This window comes from Fragaria vesca, unplaced genomic scaffold (genome assembly GCF_000184155.1).
Source record: "Fragaria vesca subsp. vesca unplaced genomic scaffold, FraVesHawaii_1.0 scf0513070, whole genome shotgun sequence".
Taxonomy (NCBI): Eukaryota; Viridiplantae; Streptophyta; class Magnoliopsida; order Rosales; family Rosaceae; genus Fragaria; species Fragaria vesca.
Genome location: NW_004443442.1, coordinates 309,669 through 327,348, shown reverse-complemented (window position 1 = coordinate 327,348; position 17,680 = coordinate 309,669). Strand labels below are relative to the sequence as shown.

The following is a 17,680-nucleotide window of genomic DNA, read 5'->3' as shown; positions in this document are numbered from 1 at the left end:
TATATATATATATATATATATACACACACACAGTACGTCAAGCCATCATCCATTTCTGAATAACAACTTGCTCCATGATTTCATTTGCAATTTTGCATGCGACTGGAATTCTTACTAATAGCTGCATTAACAAGATGTCACATTGACATCTGTCTATGAAACCAGACAATACTACAAGCATCCAGATTTGAAGAAATACTGGGCGAAAAATAAGAAAAGGAATACATGAGGTCAAATGCTTTGGGGGGCTGACACGTTGGATGGGAGGAAGATTTTAAATCCAATGGCTTATATTCATCTTGCTATCTATCTTTATCTTTTATACAAAGAATGGCAGAAGTAGCAGGCATTTGAAAGAGAGAAAGAAAGAAAGAAAGAAAGAGAGAATGGCCACAAATTTGGCATCAACTTCCAGTCTCAGTCTCAGTCTCAAGAGTAGACGACCACCTCTCCTGGGTATGCTTTACTCTTCACCCCTAAATGCTCTAAACACAATATTTATTATTAGTATGATCATGGAACTGGCGCATGTCTTTCTTTCGGTTAGGTTCGTATTCTGGGAAGAGGAATTATCGATGTCACAGTATGCAATCTTCAAAGCTACAACTTAGTACAACCACCCCCGGAGAGTTTAATCTAATCCAACGGAGAGATGCCATTGCCTTCCTTTTTGGTTTTTCAAGCTGCCTTGTCCTGGACTCATTTCAAGCCCAGGGAGCTGGGTTGCCCCCAGAAGAAAAGCCTCGACTTTGTGATAATTCTTGTGAACAACAGCTTGAAAATGTATGGTGAGATTGCTGCCCTCCCTTTTACCTGCTTTGTCTTTCATTTGTTCTTCAACACTCAATCTAGGCAAATAACCTCAAACCTTTTCATGTTAATTCCCTTCAGTGTCTTCTAACATTAAACAAGGGTCCTACTTTGAAGCTAGGGGCACTTTTTATGTTCACTCACAGAATTTCCAAGCGATGAATGCTTTGTATTTGACCAAAAATAAGAAACAATCTTGTTTGCTTAATCATTCAAATGCTTTGTCTGTGAAGCATCTGCAGTTTGCAATTTTTAGACAGAATCTAGTGTTAATGCCACTGTGACATTGCACCTGTGTTGTGATTCAAACCACAAAGAACCTATTTTTTTTTTTTTTTTTTTCAACTTTAACAGCTCATATGATCAATACACCGGACATCAATCTAAGCATTGGATATATCTGCTGAACACGAAAACAATTTTGTTTGAGTTGAGTGATTTTATGTCTTTGAAGAACTTATTGCTGTTTATAAAAACTAACAACTGTATGCTCAAATTTGTCTCTTTTTTTTCAAGGTCCCAATGGTAACTACAGAGTCTGGTTTGCAGTATAAGGATATTAAAGTCGGTCAAGGCCCCAGTCCACCTGTTGGTTTTCAGGTGTGTAATAATTTTCATTTAGAAGTTGTTTTAATCTCAATCTCCACAAAATATGGCATTGTTTTCTTTCTTCCAAGCATGGTAATGGGTTTTAGGTTACACAGAGAAAATAAGGATATTAAAGTCGGTCAAGCCCCCATATGTTTGTTCTGTTCTGAACTTAACTTGCCTGTGATAATTCATGAAACAAAGTATGTTATAATTTTGCCTATGGCTCCATTATATCTACTCTTCACCGTTAGCCAAATTTATGGACAATTTTGCAATCCTTCAAAGAATGACATTATTATAGCATCTGCAGCTACAGGTGTGTGATACTTGCACTGGTCAATCTTCTCTCCACTCTTATGAGCTAAATGTAGAAATTCTGGTTGCTCTATAAAGATGGTGGTTCCCTAGTTAGATGGGGTTTGGCCTAGTTATGAAACCTATGATATCTGTAAAGTTTGGAGTTTCATATGTTTAGCATTGAAGTGTTGACATCTCTACAGAAAATGGGTCTTTGTTTGTACGTATATTGGATTGCTCAAGTAATGAGCCTTGGACTTACTTGGCCTCCTGTAGTGGAATCGTGTTTCCCCTACATAGTATATGTTGAATTATATAATACTTGCCTGGCTAATGATTATATTGATTGTGAAACCAGTTAAAAAGCATGTGTATATACTCACAATCTGCCAAGACCAGACCACTGTATTTTATGTTTCTGTCTTTTTAACTTTGGTTGTCTGTGTTATACATGCAGGTGGCGGCGAATTATGTCGCCATGGTTCCGTCTGGACAAATATTTGACAGGTTAGCTCATTGTTAGAAAAAGAACTAAAAAATGGAGAAATGCATATAGACTACATCATTCCTTTTGATGATGAAAAACTGAGAATTTTTGAAGAAATAATTGAGTAAATAAATGTAACTTAATTAGAAGATGGAGAAAAATGGTATCTCCCCAAAATTCAGAAGATTCTGGTGCTGGAAACCAAAGTGAAGACACAAACATTGGTTTTTGTCCCATAATACCTGCTTCTCCCTTCTATGATTCTCAAAAACCTCTGTATTTTTCACCAACAAAAAAGAATTACTGCTAGCACACTACCGGTTATTAAAACTTATGTTGTGCTTATTGTGATGATTGAGTAATCCCACAAGGCCACAACCATATAACCTCACACGCAAAGGAATATGGTTTTACCGGTTGCATTTGGTTTGGATGCTCAAATTCTTCATGCTCACTTAACCCATTTTATTAGGTGAAGTGTCAGACACATGCTCCATGTCCACAGTTTAAGTTACACACATGTTTGACTCGAACCACAGCACATATTGAGAATTGTATTTCATATTATAGAAAAATTAAACCCTTTGCATGAGAACTAATAAGCACTTGGCATCCACTGCCAGTTGGTTAGGTTGGATGCTCCAATTTCTTCACATTGCCACTGTCAAAAGCTTTAAGCTTCTGGCATCAATTTCTTATTCATAAAGATTAATTTAATGTATGAGTCTTTCGGCTCTTACATAGAGATTTCTTTATTTTTTTTCTCCTTTCTCTTTTCATCCATAAAACTTCATCTGCTTGAAATTATGTTGAAATTTAGACAAGCTCCAGTTTCTGACTCTTATATTGTCTTGAATTATGCAGTTCATTGGAGAAGGGTCAACTTTATATATTTCGTGTTGGCTCTGGTCAGGTAAGGTCTATAAATCTCTCCAAATATTTGGTTTTCATCTATAACACCACTCTCAGTCACCATAATCTGAACTGTACATATATGATACTGAGTCATGTTTGTGACTTGTAGCTCAAATACTATTGAACTCGAGCCTCTATTTGCTTCCTGAACAATACATCTCGTTTGGTTTTCCAGTACATAAATCAAATTAGAGGTTCAGGTATAGCTGTTGTCTTGGCAATCCATGTTATGGTAAATAAAAACAAACCAAATAAATGAAAATTAGAAAACTGCAATTAAAAAAACTTTTAAGGCACAGCGTTGATAACCTTTAGATCATTACATTTACATAATGGAACTGCTATTTTAAGGATTGTTGCTGCATCTTTTGAATGAAATTGTCTCATAATCAATTCGATGTAATGGTTTCACCTAAAAGAATCTAAATGAGAAGAACAGGTGATCAAGGGACTTGACGAAGGGATCTTGACCATGAAAATAGGAGGGAAGCGGCGGCTCTACATCCCAGGATCTGTAAGTTTTTCTTGTTATCTTAATATAAAGAGACAAACAGGGTATGTCTGTGTGTGTGTGTAAATAAAAAAAAATGAAGAAAGAATTGACTATATGTGCTTGTCTGCTTAATTCCGGACTCTGAACTATTGTATTACTATCCCCTCTATAGTATCAATGTGAAGTCAAATTCTTCACAGTTTATAATATGTAATACATATGATTCTGCATACAAATTTATCATTACCAAATCAAATTACAAGTTTACAACTGAAAATTATCATTCAAAAATTTTTGACATCTTGTAGCTGTTCTCTTCATGATGCATTTTCATTCTTTTGCTATTGAAACTTTTACTTTAAACATTTCCTTTTTTGCTTTCTTTATGTATATCATCGAAAAAATGAAATTTTCTTTACCATGTCTGAACTATCTGCATTTTTTTTTTCCGATAAATCATGGTAATACTGCATCGAAATTCCCCAACGAGCTCATGACAATGATTATTGTAACATAACTGATTATGGCAGTTATAATATTTGACTGTGTTTTTACTGCCTTTCACTAGTTGGCCTTTCCCAAGGGTCTCAATTCAGCTCCAGGAAGACCAAGGGTGGCACCAAGTAGTCCAGTGGTTTTCGATGTGAGTTTGGAATACGTACCGGGACTTGAAATTGATGAAGAGTGAGAGAATTGGTACATCTGCTTTGTTTCTATATTTGTTGATTTATTACTACTATTTCATCTTTTAAAACTGGAGCGCATGGAATGTAAGCAATAGCGTTTGTATCAATTTGTTTATTATTTTAGGGATCTGTATTGGCACCCTTCAGACCTTCAAAACAGTCATTGTCCACTCCACTGCTTTTTATTATTGATGTCCAAACTGCACATATTTCGGTATGAGATTCAGGAGATTATTAAGGCCTCCGCGCAAATGAAGATCACACCTCTTTATGACCATCCTTATGCTGCTGAGATTCTGAAATCCTAGATGGCAAATGGTTACATTGCCTATGATCACGAACTCTGATGGCAAAAACCACCATTACTTCCCGAGCAACATTACTCGGATTTATCGGTAATATCATATGCCTATATGAAAATCAAAACAGTTTTCCACTTGAATATTATCAAAGAAACTAAATATCCAAAGCATGTGGAGCTTATGGCCATTGAAGAAGGCCTCAAACTGCTTCATCGATACTTGAAGATGATGGATATTGTTGTTGAACTTGAAACAGATTGCATGGAAGCTGTGACTGCTATTATTTCAGCAAGGCATGGTTTAATTGATGACATAAAGGAGAGATGCTGAAGCTGTTTTATCATGTTTCTGTTAGACAATGTCCAGAACTGGGCCATGTTCTGGGCCGGCCCAAAGCAAGATTATAAATAAAACGTAGGGAAGAGAAACTGAAAAAGAGAAACCTAACAGAGAGAGAGCGCCTTTGGTAGGGTTTTAGAGAGGAGGAGATGATAGATGGCAGGAGTAGTGAGCGGTCGCACAAGGCTCACAGGTCCCGGCAGTCGGGTGCCAAGGCCAACAAGAAGAATAAGAAGCCCCAGAAAGAGCACAACCCCAAGGCATTCGCTTTCAGCTCCACTGTGAAAGCCAAGCGTCTCCAGTCTCGCGCCGTCGAGAAAGAGCAGCGCAGACTTCATCTTCCCACCATTGATCGCTCTTACGGCCTCGACCCGCCTCCCTTTGTTGTTCTTGTCCATGGACCTCCCAAGGTACCATCCTTGGTCAACCTCTTTCCTTTCTTTCTTTCATTCTCTGATTTCGATTCGATTATTATGTGTTAGGTTGGCAAGTCTCTGCTGATTAAGTGCCTCGTAAAGCATTACACCAAACATGATTTACCCAGTGCCAGTGTCCAAGGCCCCATCACCATTGTATCAGGGAAGCAGCGCCGCCTTCAGTTTGTGGAGTGCCCCAATGATATCAATGGTATGATTGATGCCGCTAAGTTCGCTGATTTAGCATTGCTTCTTATCGATGGAAGCTATGGTTTCGAAATGGAAACTTTTGAGTTCCTTAATATATTGCAAGTTCATGGCTTCCCAAAGGTCATGGGAGTTCTCACTCACCTTGATAACTTCAAAGATGCAAAGAAACTCAGGAAAACAAAGCAGCATCTCAAGCATCGCTTCTGGACTGAAATATATGACGGTGCTAAGTTGTTTTATTTATCAGGTCTTATTCATGAAAAGTAAGTAATCAGTTTTCTCTATTTGTCATCTCATTCATGTTATTGCTCTTGTTGATTTCATTTTGTTCTTCTTTTGCCCTTTTTTATCAAATAGGTACGTCAAACGTGAAATTCACAATCTCGCTCGTTTCATATCTGTTATGAAGTTTCATCCTTTGTCTTGGAGAACTGCTCATCCTTATGTTCTAGTAGATCGTTTTGAAGATATCACTCCCCCTGAGAAAGTGCGCTTGAATAAGAAATGTGATAGAAATATCACACTTTATGGTTATCTGCGGGGGTGTAACATGAAAAAAGGAACAAAGGTATTATGACTCTGTTCTTGCTTTCACTGTTCATAATTTTTATAATCAAAATATACTCGGTTCTATGAAGACCAGATCAGAACTTGGTTCTAGCTTTAGATAGATTGTTTCAATGTTTTCCAACCAGGAGAGGGTTACAAGTACAATTTTCTCAAGTAATTTATATCATGGATGGTTATTCTAAAATATTCCTCTCATACTCTGGATTTTTGTTTGAACTCATTTTCAGATTTTTATTTTAATTACACTAGAGAATCAGAATGATACTATCCAGGAATTTTTCTTGGTCTCTCTTATCAAGATTATTTTTAACAAATTAGACGTAAGTACATTCTGTTCGACATTTATTTCTAAGAAATTGTTTCAGACGTAACAGAGTAAAAAGAATTCGATTGAATGGAATGGGGAATGTAGCTTTGGACGTTCAGTTCATATTTAGACTGCCTTATTGGATGGTTTCTGAAGGTTTTAGGCTTTTAAATAACCTGTGGATTTATCATTTCTAATATTATTTTTCATGCCTTTCAAAAAGAAAAATATTATGTGTACTTTAAATCTATAGTTACAAGATTTGTTACCGAACAATTTGTGAGATTGGATATAATGTGCCGTAGAATTTCGGACAGATTGATGGTTTAGTATAGGAATAAATAAAAGTTCTAATATTACGCCTTTTAGTTGAAAACAAAAATTCTATGTAGGATTTATCACCAAACAATTTGTGAGATCGATTATAATGTGTCTAATCATTTTGGACAGATCGACTGTTTAGTAAAGAGATATAATAATGCATTTCTTAAAATTCGGTGTCTCACATTCCTTAACCCTATGAACTAGGTTTTCATCGATGTCCAGTCAGTTTGAATGACATGTTTATGTTTTGTATATTGCCCAGATTCACATAGTTGGTGATTACAGTTAATGTTCTGTTGTTTTGGTTGGAATGATGTATTTTTCTGATGTACATTTTCTATCAGATTCATATTGCAGGTGTTGGTGATTACAGTGTTGCCGGTATGACAGGCTTAGCTGATCCGTGTCCTTTACCCTCAGCGGCCAAAAAGAAGGGGCTGCGTGATAAAGAAAAACTGTTTTATGCGCCTATGTCTGGGCTTGGGGATCTCATGTATGACAAAGATGCAGTGTATATAAATTTGAATGATCACTCTGTTCAGTTTTCAAAACAGGATGAAAAGGGTAAAGCAATGAACAAAGGTTGGTTTTCTTTTATGGGAAATTCTTCAATATTTTTATATATGACAAAACCACTTTTAGGACTTAGTAACCTACTGTACTCTAAAGAACAACCTTATTGACTTAGAAGGGGGACTATTTCATGGTTACCATAAAGTGGTAACATGATTCCTCAAAGTGGTAAATATTACATAAAATAGAACACTTATGTGAATTGTTAACGGACCTTAGCTTTACCCTTCTTTTCTATTCTTTTTGTGATTTTTTGAAGAATACCACATTTTATTTCTAGTGCACTCAGTGTCACCATTTTGTTCTTAATGTGAAGTTGTCTTTTATTGTTTTAATTATTCACTAGACACATTTAAGTTCTTAATGCAATATGAAGTTTTTGTCCTCGTTTTTTACTTCCATCATTTTCATATGTTGAATACTTGGGTCTGTCTCGCAGGAGAGCATGATGATGCGGGTGTGAGCATGGTTAAAAGTCTTCAAAACCCAAAATATTCGCTTGATGAAAAGTTGGAGCAGAGCATCATTAACTTTTATGTCCAGAAACCGAAATCGGAACCTCAAAATGATAACAATGACAAATCCAGAGAAAGAGTTCGAATGATAGAGCCTTTAGAGGAACATCAGTTTGAGGAAGCGATGAAAGCTGGTGGGTCTGGTCAGGAAAGTGATGTTGAGGATATTGATGGCTCAGAATCAATATCTTTTCAGAATGATGGTGCTCATAATGTTGCAATAACTAAAAATGATTCTAGTGAATCTGATAGAGAAAATGGTGATGTATCAGATCGAGATGATGTTAATCTTAAAGGTCACTTGAAGGAACATGTTGAGTTTCATGAAGGAAGGTCAAGGAGAAAAGTAGTCTTTGAAAATGATCTTAATCCTACTGATATGGAGGTGAGCATAGCTTAATAGCATCATTATGGGCTGGTCATGGTTAGGTGGTACTAAAGAACCGCAATGTTTTATTTCTTTATAATCCTTTTATTCTATTTTGTCTTTACATTATGCTATCCTGGTGATAAGTTTTCAATTGGGGATTGCACGAATGCTTTTATGTTGTTGCACCTTTTACTAGATGGCTTGCACCATGATAAAAATACAAGCCATGATATTGGTCTATAATAATCTTTCATGCTTTATTATAGGATTCAGAAGAGTCGGAAGATGATGACGATGGTGGTGATAGTGATGCAGATAATCATACCTCTTCTGGGTCAGAGTCTTCAGAGGAAAATAGAGAAATCCATGAGACAGATGGTACATACTTCTATATCAATTTTTTTATGTAGTTGTGTTCCCATTTTCTTAGCAAGAACCATACTAAGGTTTGATAACAATTAAGGCCTTTGTAATCTGGTTGCTCTATTTTACAAAAGCCCTGATTCATGTGCTATTAAACAAATGGTAATACTATGGATTTGCAATGGATAAATTAAAAAAATTCATTCACCAATGGCTTATGCATTGTAATCTCTCAATTGTTGTTCCAGACTGCATGGAAAATGAAATTATCATTCTGTGCCTAATGTTTTACCCTTTTTGGCCTCGTACTAGATGACGTGGGAAACATAGCAAAGTGGAAAGAGTCTTTGGCAGAACGGACATTCTCAAGACAAACCACTAACCTTATGCAACTTGTATATGGGAAATCTTTGTCGGTTTCAACTAAAGCCAATGAAGAACAAGACAGTAGTGCAGATGAGGAAAGTGACGGAGAAGACTTTTTTAAGCCAAAAGGGGACGAGATCAAGGTTTGTTGTAGAGTGTGCTGTTTATAGTTTTTACAAAAAATGGTTGGTGGCCGTTGTTTGTTTATCATTTTCTTTGCCTGTTTATTGCAGAAACATACAGTAGAAGTAGGAAAGTGCAATGTTGAGGACTCTTCCAAATTTACAAATCCTTCAATCAAAGATTGGAATGATAAAAAGCTTATAGAAGTTGTGCGCAATCGTTTTGTCACTGGTGATTGGTCAAAGGCTGCTAAGAGAAATCAAGACCCGGCTACATTTGAAAATGAAGAGGAAGATGCTGTATTTGGTGACTTTGAAGATCTGGAAACGGGTGAGAAGCATGATGGATACAATGCTAATGATACAAGCAAAGTTGCAAACAAGAAGAAAGCTGGCTTAGATGAGGAAGAGCGGAGGCTTAAAAAGCTTGCTCTTCGTGCCAAGTTTGATGCTCAATATCCTTTTAACACCAAAGGTTTCTTATAGTTATCAAACTATCTTATTCTCTTTTACCGTATCTTCTGCCAAAAACCAAAAAAGAGTTCTTGTGGATTACATCTTCATTGCTTCATTTGTGTTTGGGTTAGATTGATGGGTTCATATTCAAGGTTCTTTGTTACATCACGTTGTTCATACGTAACAGTCATATAGTGTAGACATGTAGTTGAACTCTCTAGTGTCTTGCATGTTAAACGGGAATTTCTTTTTTGACCTTGACTGTACCTACATATGACGATCCTGATACAAGTGAAGGGGAACCTGATGATACACAAGTAAGCCAGTTTGGACGAGATCGAGCAAAAGAAAGCAGCTATGTTGACAAGGTAAGTTTCTATCTTCGATCCTAGATCATTTCTATACTAACTGGTGGAGCTTACGCCAAATTCTTTCAGTTGAAGGAGGAGATTGAACTTCGGAAGCAAATGAATATAGCTGAACTCAATGACCTTGATGAGGGCACCCGATTAGAGGTAGAGGGTTTCCAGACAGGGACTTACCTTCGGTTGGAAGTTCATGATGTTCCGTATGAGATGTATGAATATTTTCATCCCTGTCATCCTATTTTGGTTGGAGGAATTGGTCTCGGGGAAGAAAGCACTGGATACATGCAGGTTAGTTGTAATTGAAAGTACTTATTTTTTGGGTCTTTCTATTGTTTTATGCCATCCCATTTTCGGTTTGCTAATTTAAGAAAGCTGCCTAAATTTTTTATTGCGATAGGGTAATTTTAAACAATTAGAACTACTCACATGCAGGTTAGTGTAAAGTACTTATTTTATTGGGTTTGGTTTTTATTGTTTTTTCCCTTCGCTCTCCAGTATGCTCTGCACATTTAAGGCTGCTGATAGGGTTGCTGAAATACTAGATAACTTGAGACACAGTAGGTGATTGGATGAAAGCTAGAGTATGGTAACCCATAGGTGGTTTTTTTTTCTTTGAAAAGAAACAACAGTTTATCCTCAATTGTCCCTAATACAAGCCATAGAGCTCTAGACTACAACTCAAATGTCCCTCAATTCTCTGAAGATCTGCACAAAGCACAACATTAGGGAGAGAAACAGTTGTGTTTCTCTTTTGGAGAATATACCAGGCAGTCACCCTCCCATGTCCACAAGCCATTTTAACACGTTGACCTTACTTGTGCAAAGGATTTTTGCTCGAACAAAGACCGGATCTGAAGTGTCACTAATTAGGAACTACGAAAATTTGCAGGAAAAATTCTAAAACTTCCATCTCCTTCTTATGAAAGACTTATTCCTCGCTGATAAGTTCCTAATTCTCAGGCCTCCTCTCACCTTTCTTTTAAGCAACACAATCTTCCACCAAACTTGTCGATCCCTCTTACCTCCTCCACCTCCATTACATTCCCACGGGAAGTGGAAATAAAGACTCTAGAACTGCTTGAATTAAATAGCCTCCGCCCTGTCGATTAAATAACCTTTTTCAAATTAATTCTCTTCTCAACTTTCTCTACAACTGGATTGAAAAGTGTAATTTCTACCTTTTCTTTTCTAACTATTAGATCTTCATCAATTTACAATCCCATGCTCTCTTTATAAGTCTGCTTAAGAGATCCACCACAAGTGTATTGGGGATCACCTTGTCTTGCTCCCCTGAAAACAAAAAGAATTCTTCTTGATCTTTCTATTACTATCAAATATGAAAAAAAAAAATTCTTCTTGTCTACAAATTTTAGATTTGTCTACTATAGTTTCTCCTTCCAAGTCCAAAACCTATATTTTCCAAGATGTAATCTAAAAAGTTCAACGCAAACAAGGTAGGTTTATGACAGAGATGCCTTTCCTTTGGAACCTTTTTTATTGTTAATTGTACATGTTACTGTATACTGCCCAATTTTACTGTGGTCATAGGCTTTCTTGAGATATATTTAGGGCTCGTTTGGCATTGCTGTGACTTAAAAAACAAAAAACTGCTGCTGCTGTGTTGTGAAAACAATCAGATGTGAATTAAAACAATTTTGTGTTTGGTAAATATTACTTTCAAAAGTGCTGTTAAGGTATTAAAATATTATTTTCCTGTGTGTTTTTAATGACTGTGTGTTTTTAATGACAGCAGCTTCTAAAAGCAACCTCAAGGTTGCTTTTAAAATATGCTGTCAGTGACCTGTAAAATTTCAAAAAAAAAGCTGCTTTTCTTGAATTTACTGAACACTGTTAAATAAAAAGTTTTAGATAGAAGCTGATTTTTTAGAAGCAAAAAGCAATCCCAAACGGGGCCTTAGATGACTATCCGGTTTTTTTTTCCTGATCTGGTTGACCATCTCATGAGTGACAGAAATTGCAACTAAAATCTTTCTCACTTATCTCAAGGCACACTTGATGCAGTATACTGACTGCCAAGACACCAGGATCAACAAGCTCTACGGCTGAGGGCTTTAAACACACAAATAACACTTGGAATTAGGAATCACTCCCAGTTCTCTCACCCAAAACTAGGCTTCTCGACTATCCTTTCATAGGCAACTCAGAAACACTGATAATTAACATAACATGACCAGCCATTAGGCACTTACACTTATATATGCTAGAGCTGACACTAACTAGCATTAAAGACTCATTAGGACTCTTAAAGTTCCAAAACTGAAGCATAAAAGACCTAATAAAGGATATCTTAAAACTTCTAAACTGGAATTGAAATCTCAAAAGACACAAGAAGCTTAGAGAATTCTAGAATCAGACTTGGCTTTCCCTCCAATCTGGGAAAATTATATTGAGAGCTAGCAATCAGGCCATATGCAAAGGGAATGATCAGGTGCTCTCTTTTTCAATTTCTTTTGCTCATAAGCCTTAAAAGGTTTGACTGTGATGTCCTCATTAACAGTAAGCATGAGAATTAGTATCACCCTAAGCATGGTTGACTGATTGGTATCTTGTAAATGTGATTTTATAATAAAAAATCTGAACATATAAGTTCCTAATGCTGTCTACACATGCAAACGGCTATAGATTGTAATGTGTTTCCTCATATGAGCAAGAAGTGCAGGGCCAACCTTACTTGAAAAATCACATATTTTGTTCATAGTAAGCACTTTGTAGTAACAATAGCATGTTTTGTAGTTGAGTGATCAATAATCTTATAATTGGAGTTCTCATCTTTTGCCATGTTGTGTTATGTTCTACCACAATCTAAGATTTTAGATAACAAATATAATCTTAACTTTGAAGTTCCTAATACTGTCTAAACATGCCAAGGGGCTATAGATTGCTCAGATGTGCAGGTCCAACTTGATATAATAGCTTGTTTGTAATTTAGTGATCAACTAAACTTCTCACTTGTAATTTTTCATCTTTTGCAATGTTCTGTTCTTATATGTTCTACCAGGTCAGGTTAAAGCGGCACAGATGGCACAAGAAAGTGCTAAAGACTAGTGACCCCATCATTGTATCTCTTGGGTGGAGACGTTACCAAACAATTCCTGTTTATGCCATTGAAGATTGCAATGGAAGGCATCGCATGCTTAAGTACACTCCAGAACACATGCATTGCCTGGCAATGTTTTGGGGTCCTCTTGCCCCTCCCAATACTGGTCTGGTTGCTTTCCAAAATTTATCAAACAATCAGGTTTGGACAGCTTTGTTTTCTGTTTCTTTTAGTTTTTTTGTTTTGATCGATATACATTTACACGTACCATCAGATGGAAAACTTTGTCAATATAACGAGAACTTAAGGTATTTGATCCAATATCAAGTCTATCTTTTGTGTTGCTTTCATTGATCATCATAATAAATAATAAAATAATGTGCACATTACCGAAACATTGGCTCAACAGTTACCCATTTTCTGTTTGGGCCCGTTTGATTTCTGGGATTAACCGGCACTGTGCTAGACAAGAGGTATTATATTCATTGAACTGTGTTTGCTTTGAAGTAGTGCTAAACTTTACTGGTACTGGGTAGCACCGGTTCATTTTCTCAACCTCCTTTCCTCACCTTATCTAAGGGCCTTGAAAAGTTGTACCCACAGTAAGACAAACTAAACCTGTCAAAAAGCAGCCATTTGTTCTCCCCTTTATATAATCAACCTGCACTTTTCTTCCTTCAAATCTGCAAAGCATATTTAAGGGCACTGAAAAGTTGTAACCCACAATAAGACAAACTAAGCCTGTCAAAAAGCAGCCATTTGTTCTCCCCTTTATATAATCAACCTGCACTTATTTCTTCCTTCAAATCTGCAAAGCATATTTAACAGATAAGAAAGAAAAAAAAATTGGAAAGCATGAGAACCCATCCAAATTTTTTATTCTATCTCTGCATGACTCCCACACTCTGATTTTGGGTTAATTTTGGATGGGTATCTTCACTATCTTGTATTTGGGTAATCTGCAATTCAATAATATTTGGGTTGTTCTTTTGAAGTTTTTAAGGTGGTGTTTTTATGCTTGTAATTTCAGTTTTGAAAATGAAAATGTGTTTGGTGAGACATTTCTCAAAACGTGGAAATTTTAAAATGAAAATGTTTACAACTTTTACGAAGAAAAACTGTAAACATCAATTTGACATTTTCACTTTTTCATTCTCGTTGTTTAGAAAATACAGAAAATATTAAACTACTGGCTACATTTTCAATATTGAAAATTATATTCTCATTTTTATTGTTAAAAAATTACTTTTGAGAATTGGTTTCAAAACGTTACCGGACAGGCCCTATGCTGTTGGAGTGTCATCATTTTGTATATTGGAACTGCATAAAGTTATCAGTTGAATATCTCTGAGGTTTCTTGATTTGGAGCTATTGATCGGTGCTTTTTGGATTTTATTCTTATAGTTTCTTGGTTTTTTCTTTCTGTCATTTATAAAGTATTTCTGGAAAATTGACTAGTTCTGCTTCTTACAACTGTTTAGAACTTACTGTGGCAAACATGGGACAAAGTTAGTGTTAGTTAAGTGAACCTACACCAGGAGAGGACGATTTTTAAGTAATCCCCTCTACAACTGCAGGGAGAAACAAAGCCCCCTCTGATTTGTAAACGATCCTGGTAGGGGATCTGAAATGAAATGATCTGGTTCATAGAATAGCGTTGGTGGTGTAGATGATACTTACTGGAGAACTAAAAAGAGATTGACCATAGCATAGTGGTGATGGCGGGTCCAAAATAGATCTCTATATTAAGATAGTTTGGTGCACAAATGCAATGGTAGAATCTCTGTTATTTCTTTTCTGAATACTAATTCAGTTGAATACATTCTTACTCTATAACAAGACAGATTGGCCTGAGGGGAAACATGCTCTCTTTGATTTAAGTTTTAAGATGAATACAGGTCCACCATCCCAAAAGTTTTTGAAGGAAACTGGTCATAGTAGAGTCCACAACTGATAGAAAGCAGGAGCAAGTACAGAGAATTTTTCAGTCTAAGCAACATAAAATGAAAAGACATTGTACCAACCAAAGAAAGAAAGAAAATAAAAAGAACAGACTGAAAATCTTAAATTACAGTGCCTCAACTCACTCACTGCTCCTTTTCAGTTCCACAATAGCAGATTACGAGCAAAAAGTTCATTTGCATCAACATCATAGAATTCTCAATGTTCCTTTTATTTCGTCCAGTTCAGCATCGTTGGTTGATCATAGGAATCCAGATTTCTGTTCTATATGTTTTCAAAAACAAAATGTAGTGCTCCCTCATGCCAGAGTTATTTATCTTAGTTTTATCTCATGTTCTGATAACAAGCATGTTCTTTATGGTGTTCCCGTTTGGTTGGCCAGGCGACGTTTAGGATCACCGCCACAGGAGTTGTGCTTGAGTTCAACCATGCATCCCGAATAGTGAAGAAACTCAAACTAGTTGGTTACCCTTGCAAGATATTTAAGAATACAGCACTTATAAAAGATATGTTTACCTCAGATCTTGAAATAGCTCGATTTGAAGGTGCTTCTGTTCGAACAGTCAGTGGCATCCGAGGGCAGGTGAAAAAGGTATGGATCATTTTGAAATATCTATCTTCAGGCTCTTATCTCTGCTGAAGTTATTTTGTTTAGGAATCTGTTGGTTGCATTTTCTTTCAAAAGATACTCAAGTGATAGCTATTGATTCACAAAGTCATAGGTTGAATCTGGCATTGAATCATGGTTTAATAGGCTGTCAAAAATATTTTGGCATCTAATACTGTTGCACTGGCATTGTGACCAGACATCTTTTTATATGGTCTGTAATGTTGATTAATTTTCAATGATCTGGCCAGGCTGCAAAAGAAGAAATCGGTAACCAACCGAAAAAGATGGGTGGACAACCTAAGGAAGGAATTGTTAGGTGTACTTTTGAGGACAAAATTAAGATGAGTGATATTGTGTTTCTGCGCGCGTGGACTCAGGTTGATGTTCCTTGCTTCTATAACCCATTAACCACATCTCTGCAACCCCGTGATCACACCTGGCAAGGGATGAAAACTGTAGCTGAGTTGAGGAGAGAACGCAATATTCCTATTCCTGTTAACAAAGATTCACTCTACAAGGTATGTCATGTAAAGATGAGCAGTGCAGTGGCACACTCCGTTTGACAAATAGTACTCGTTTACTTGACTAAATTTGTCTGATTGATTAACTAAATTTTTCTTGCTTGCTCAACAGCCAATTGAAAGGAAGCAGAGGAAGTTCAACCCACTGGTGATTCCCAAAGCGATACAAAAAAATCTTCCATTTAAATCAAAGCCTAAGGACACACCGAGTAGAAAGAAAAAACTTCTTGAAGATAGAAGAGCTGTTGTGAGGGAGCCTTATGAATTGAAAATATCTGCTCTGGTTCAAAATCTTATGTTAATCAGATCTGACAAGGTATTTATACTAATACTGTCTTCCCAAACATCATTGTCGATGGTCAAATTTGTTATAAATCAAATTGGGTGCTCATACACAACTAAAAGAGGTTTTCACATAACTGAGTTTTCTGTAAATCTACTTGGTAAATCAATAACTATCTAGAAATGTTTTATTTCCATTGGCCTACCTATTGGTGTGTTTATTGGTCTTGATAATTAACATTTTAATTACGTGATGTGTGGTGAATGTATAATATACGGTTTTCTAGTTGTAGATTTTGTGTCAATTTTTACGGACTTTTGAAAGTTAATTGTGTCAACTTCACATGGTCTTGCAGTTAAAGAAGCGCAAGATAAAGGATGAGAAAAAAAGAAAAGAAATTGAAGTACAGAAAGCCAAAGATGAGCAGGTGTCAAGAAAGCGCCAGAGAGAAGAACGACGAGAGAGATACCGGGTGCAAGACAAAGCTCAGAAGAAAATGAGGAGACGTGCCGAGGACTGATGGTAGTCTGCAACAACTTTTTAATTAAATCGCAGTATGCCTTCAAACAGCAGGGCTAGAAGTAGAAGCATGAAGAGCGCAAATTTGTTGCAGTCTTGGATTTCATGCTGGGTCAAAGACGTGATTTGGATATATATCCATTTACTGAGTCATGGACCAAGCAAGAGCGCTAATTTTTTTTTTTTTTTTTTTTTTTTTGTAGAAGAAAGCAAGAACGCAAATTCATTCTGTTAGCATGTGAATTGTGTTGGTATTAGTTGATTTTTTATGAGGAAGTTGGTATATTGAGAGCAAACATATTTGGATTATTTTTGTACCTTTTTGTTTTGTTTTTCCTTCTAGACTTGTCCAAAAACAAAAATGGTTTTTCCTACTCCAACCTTCTCTCTGATGGCCAGTTGAAAATCAAGTTTGGGATCCTACCATTGGGAGTTTAGGAAGTAGCAGTACAGTAAACGATGTTGAAGTGTGACTAGCTGTTTGTTGGTACTTCCTAACCATAGGGCATAGGCTCCGGTCTTTTTCCTATTGCCTCTGTTGTTGAGTTTAACGGCAGCATTGGAACACTCGTGGTACCTGGTGGTGATGGCTTAGCAGAGGGTGGCTGGAAGTTTGTGATATAGCCTTCGTCTAGAGGCCACAATTCGGGCTTGTTCCTTCCATCTACTGTCAAGATGGGAGAAGCCGTGATAGAGGTGACGTTGCGCGCACTTGGCATAGTTGACAGTGTTGAGAGTTCGCTGAGGCGGCAGTGTTGTTGTAGATGTCACCAAACTGGGTCTTACTGGGAGTCATTTTCACCGTAGACATTGGGAGTTGTTTGGCCTACAGGGCAAGGGTTTGTGT

At 36.6% G+C, this 17,680-nt stretch overlaps 2 protein-coding genes across 2 annotated transcripts; both read left to right on the top strand.

Moving 5' to 3' along the window:
• The first annotated feature begins 351 nt into the window (after window positions 1-351).
• Window positions 352-4,295, top strand: LOC101315399 (peptidyl-prolyl cis-trans isomerase FKBP16-3, chloroplastic-like). Its single transcript, XM_004309782.1, has 7 exons — window positions 352-456; window positions 548-783; window positions 1,327-1,410; window positions 2,156-2,205; window positions 3,050-3,098; window positions 3,540-3,614; window positions 4,162-4,295. Exons 1-7 carry the CDS (start codon window positions 387-389, stop codon window positions 4,279-4,281), a joined length of 684 nt encoding a protein of 227 aa, XP_004309830.1. The 5' UTR covers window positions 352-386; the 3' UTR covers window positions 4,282-4,295.
• Window positions 4,296-5,013: 718 nt separating this feature from the next.
• On the top strand, window positions 5,014-17,032 carry LOC101315111 (ribosome biogenesis protein BMS1 homolog). The gene is made up of 15 exons (XM_004309781.1): window positions 5,014-5,330; window positions 5,403-5,809; window positions 5,904-6,114; window positions 7,092-7,329; window positions 7,760-8,220; window positions 8,472-8,583; window positions 8,881-9,077; window positions 9,168-9,511; window positions 9,784-9,880; window positions 9,950-10,168; window positions 12,900-13,139; window positions 15,283-15,492; window positions 15,759-16,028; window positions 16,144-16,347; window positions 16,670-17,032. Exons 1-15 carry the CDS (start codon window positions 5,070-5,072, stop codon window positions 16,832-16,834), a joined length of 3,636 nt encoding a protein of 1,211 aa, XP_004309829.1. The 5' UTR covers window positions 5,014-5,069; the 3' UTR covers window positions 16,835-17,032.
• Window positions 17,033-17,680: the final 648 nt, after the last annotated feature.